General features: G+C 43.5%; 1 protein-coding gene across 5 annotated transcripts; it reads left to right on the forward strand.

The window, feature by feature from the left end:
- Positions 1-226: 226 nt before the first annotated feature.
- LOC134411429 (early activation antigen CD69-like) lies at positions 227-3,983 on the forward strand. Of its 5 annotated transcripts, none has more exons than XM_063145212.1 (5): positions 227-366; positions 1,621-1,873; positions 2,586-2,779; positions 3,070-3,176; positions 3,816-3,983. In XM_063145212.1, the coding sequence occupies exons 2-5, from the start codon at positions 1,651-1,653 to the stop codon at positions 3,928-3,930; spliced, it is 639 nt and encodes a 212-aa protein (XP_063001282.1). In that variant the 5' UTR covers positions 227-366; positions 1,621-1,650; the 3' UTR covers positions 3,931-3,983. The 5 variants fall into 5 exon arrangements, with proteins under 5 accessions (XP_063001282.1, XP_063001284.1, XP_063001285.1 ...); XM_063145214.1 differs by having other exon boundaries at positions 1,634-1,873; XM_063145215.1 differs by having other exon boundaries at positions 227-362.
- The last annotated feature ends 647 nt before the right edge of the window (positions 3,984-4,630 follow it).

Here is a 4,630-nt window from a genome sequence, read left to right on the forward strand (position 1 = left end):
GAAAAAGCCGCGAGAAGCGACATTTCTCCAGCTGCAGCTATGCAAAGCAGCGGAGACTTTTACGCATTCCGATGTGTGATTGACAGTCACTGTGGCCTCTCTTTGCAGAGGAAAAGAGCAGAGGAGGAGGAGGAGAAGGCGAGGGTGGGAGATATCAGAAGCCAATCAGGGCTGACAAATGCTTCAAAGGGCAAGAGAGGAAAGCAAGGGGGGGTACAGTCAGGAACGGGGGCGGGGGCATCGTGGTTCAAGCGACATCTCCTCGCCCTGCTGGGGCGCATTTCCCCAAAAGGTGACCTGCCAGCTTGAAGTGCAAATCTGCGCTTTCCTCCTTGGATGCGAAGGAGTGCAAGATACAAGAAGTTGGTAAATGTCTCCTTTTACGTGGGAAGGAAGAAAGGGAAGGGGTGCTAAAGCGAAACTCGCACCACTAAGGTTGGACTTTGGGGCCCAGACCTGCAGCCTGGGGGCCCCCAAATGACCAGCCAGAGAGTGGCAGGTTGTGAACAAAGCTCCATGTTATTCCTGTAGTCATTTTAAGTGAGTTGAACATTGCAAATTACGCATGCTCAGAGTGCTGTTGCTGCTTCCTTTTTTTAAAAAAAATTGGGCTTGGCCAAAAGTTGTGTCGTCGTTCTAATATGTCCGGAATGGAGAAGCATGGAAAGGAATTTCAAGTTTTAAAGCACTTGTAGGGTTTTTCTGTCTCGGGGGGGGGGGGGGCAAAATAATTCGGCCTGTCATCTGTCCAGTGGTCTCATGCTAAATGTTGAAGTGCAGGGGACGAGATCCACCCCCACCCCCAAGGAGAGTCCAGAATTACAGGCAATTTATCGATCCATATCAACAAACCAGTTTTGATTTCCACCAGGAGCAGGATTTCTTGGGTAAAGTGAACAGTTCTAAATTGCCTGTTCAAGACTAAGTAATCCAAAAATGCTTTGCTTTACAAAAGGGGGCAATGTATTGCTGTTCGGGAAATCCATGTCCGTCCATCCCCCAGCTACTTTGAAGATTGCAGCTAACTTCTGAGAGAACAGAAGTTTTTATTAGATGATGTCTAATTTATTTATTTATTATTTTATTTTATTTATTACATTTTTATACTGCCCAATAGCTGAAGCTCTCTGGGCGGTTCACAAAAATTAAAACCATTTTCTTTTTTGTCTATAGTTGTTATATCCGGTCAATTGCAAAGTATTGTCTTGTCCATATGAACTGTTCTGTCCCAGTATATCATCACCATACATTTCTATAGTGCCCAATAGCCAAATCTCTTTGGGCAACAAAAAAAGATTAACATCTTAAAAAATCAATATAAAACAAAAACTATTTACATACATTAAGGAAACTCAACAATAGAATTCTTAGGACCAGTTAAGGCATCATAACATGCTATCAAATGCCTTGGAGTAGAGGAAAGTCTTGACCTAGCATTGAAAGGTTGACGACATTGGTGTAAGTGGACCTTACTGGGGAGCATGTTCCAAAATTGGGGGCCACCACTGAAAAGGCCCTGTCCCTTGTCGCCACCCTCCAAATAACATCAAAATGGCCTTCCCAATGACATAGAAGTGAAGCTTATATTGTACATTAATGAAAAAAATAATCATTTTATAGAATGTCTGAGAAGAAGAGGAGTCTGAGAAAATGGGAATGATTAAATTTGAGAATCCTATCAAAGTTGGTTCAAAAATGAAAGAAGGTCATCATTTCGTTAAAATCCTCCCAAATGGACAAGGGAACTTTGCTTCGGCACATGGGGAACAAGAATGGACATCAGCAGGAATAAACTTCAGCATGAAAGGTCCTCTGATAGTCGTACTAGCGGCTTTTCTTTTAGCCTTGATCTATGTCGGAATCCATATAGCTGGTGAGTTCTTAATTCCTATTTAATTGCCACAGTTCTCTCCCTTCTCCCTTTGCCTCCTCTCTGGGCCTCAGTGTGTTCACACAACATTTCTCTGGTCTGCACCGAACTGTGCTTTGTAGATTAACGAGTCTGTGGTTCTTTTTCTCTCATTTCCCACAGTTTCTTCTGTTTCCCAGCTTTAGTTGTTAGGGGGTGGGTGGGTAGGAAAAGCAAAGGGTTCTTAATCTTGAACGATATCAATGAGTCCCTTTCTTGCTTTGCTGTTTATATCCTTTGAACTGTCTCCTCTGGAGCAGAGCAGAAGGAGCAAACTGGTGGGACTCCTCTTTCCGGAAAGACGCCATAGCAAACTTATGCAAACCTAACCCTATTACTTATCCGCTCCTGCTTCTCTAGCGGAGTCTTGGAACGTCTAGTGGGGTGGCTAAGGTGTTGGACTGGGTGTCAGGAGATCCGGGTTCTAGTCCCCTCCTGATGCTGGCAACCCACTGGGTGACTTTGGGCCAGTCACAGACTCTCTGCCCAACCTACCTCACAGGGTTGTTGTTGTGAGGATAACATGGAGGGGAAGAGGATTATGTAGGCCGCCTTGGGTTCCTTGGAGGAAAAAAGGTGGGATATAAATGTAATAAATAAATATTTTTTCCCCAGACCTGCAAGTCTAAGAGGAGTTGGTGGATAACATGTATTTCCCCTCTCTTTTTCCCCTTAGTTTCATCAGGACACCATGAGGAATGGCCAACTCCTCTGTACCCATCAGGTGTCACTCCCAGCCCACAAGTCTGGATGACGTATGGCAAAAGGACGTACTTTTTCTCTGAAACTGAAGCGAACTGGACTGCCAGTCAGAACTTTTGCTCTTCCTACGGGGGCTCCCTAGTGATACTGGACACTCGAGAGGAAAAGGTGAGAGGGCTTCCCTAGTTTTGTCCATCCATACTTGGTCAGTCCATACGAAAGAAAGACTTTTAAACCCCTTTGTCCAGTTGATCTGACGCAAGTTGTCAAGTCTGCTAGCTGAGACTTGAGACGGGTAGCAGCGAAGTGACATTTGTACGCTGACGATCCTGGGATCGCTGCCCTCTGTGCAGCTTCTGCAACTGGCCAAACCAATGGAAGGTTGATCCAACACAAAGCCAAAACAGGGTTGGCGTTAAGTATGGTTTATAAAATATCTGCTTGTTTTTCTTTTTAAGGATTTCGTAATGCGCTTTAAAGGCAGTTCTGACTCCTGGATTGGCCTCCAAAGGAAGGAAGTAGGACAGCCCTGGAAACAGCCGGATGGTTCCCTCTTCAGCAACTGGTGAGGGTGGTCACTTTATTCGGAATTTTTTAAAAACAAGTCATTGGTGAATTAAATTCTTTGTTTCTGGTGGCCATTTTTGCTCAATTTAAAGGCAGAGGCAACTTAAGGTCCTACTCCGAGTGCCTACTCCGAGGGACACTTGGAGGATGGCAACAAGGGAGAGGGCCTTTTCGGTGGTGGCCCCCGACTGTGGAATGATCTCCCCGATGAGGCTCGCCTGGCGCCAACACGGTTATCTTTCAGGCGCCAGGTCAAGACTTTTCTCTTCTCCCAGGCATTTAACAGCATTTAACAACACTAATTTTGTTTTTTAACAGCCCCCAGAACTGTTGTTTAAATGGATACTGTTGTTTTTATACAACAGTGTTGTTGGTGTTGATGGTGTTGTTTTTGACGGTTTTAAATTTTGTATATTTTTAATATTTACTGGTTTTAACTTTTGTAAACCGCCCAGAGAGCTTCAGCTATGGGGCAGTATATAAATGTAATAAATAAATAAATTAATAAATTAAGAGGCTTGCTCAAGAGGAAAAGGAAGCAGCATTTACCAAACATTTGCTCCTCAAAGACCATTTGTCTACTTTGGTACAGAGCATAACAAAAAAACTCTCTCCCTCTGGTTTGATCTCATTGCAGGTTCCGGATCCGAGGCGACGGCCTTTGCTCCTACGTAACTCAAAGAGTGGTCAACTCCACCTGGTGCTACAATAGTCGATATTGGATCTGCAGCAAACCAGCCCATACTGCTTGAGAAACATATTCAGTATATGCCCCTGCACCAAATAAACCCTATGAAAGAACTGTCCCAATTGTAGCTTCTTCCACATTTCTCTCACTCTGTCCTGAAGCATTCGAACCTTTTCAAATTCCTATCTCCAGTGTTTCTAAATTGCAGACCACAGAAAGACATTCATAAGACCTGGAACACAGAGAGGCAACTTGGCTTACTTTTGAGAAACTTGTAATTGACCAAAAATGAGCGAAAAGAAATATCATTGTCATATTCTGTCTGGGAAGAAACTCGAATGCAGGTAGAAAAAGGTGATTTGCAAGGAAAAGACTTAGATATTCTTTCTTTCTGCTATCAGAACATGCAACAGTTGCATGTTCTGATAGCAGAAAGAAAGAACATCTAAGTCTTTTCCTTGCAAATCAAGTTGCAGTTCTTCATGGAGGGTGTATAATATAGGCTCTGATTGCTCCTGTTGTGCAATGTGGGGCAAATTTATGACAGATGTGGGGCAAATTGGCCCACCCAAATGGGGCTGCACTCCTCCATTGCCCAAATTGACACTGACATAAATTGACACTGACCAATTCTCAAGAAAACAAGGAAGGATGTTGACTAGGAATCTACAGATTTGTGGTGTGAGATATTTCAAGAATATATTTATTGCTTAAGTGTGATGAATTATGTCCACAATTAAAATGTGTGCATGATGGTATCACAG

Source organism: Elgaria multicarinata, chromosome 20 (genome assembly GCF_023053635.1).
Source record: "Elgaria multicarinata webbii isolate HBS135686 ecotype San Diego chromosome 20, rElgMul1.1.pri, whole genome shotgun sequence".
Taxonomy (NCBI): domain Eukaryota; kingdom Metazoa; phylum Chordata; class Lepidosauria; order Squamata; family Anguidae; genus Elgaria; species Elgaria multicarinata.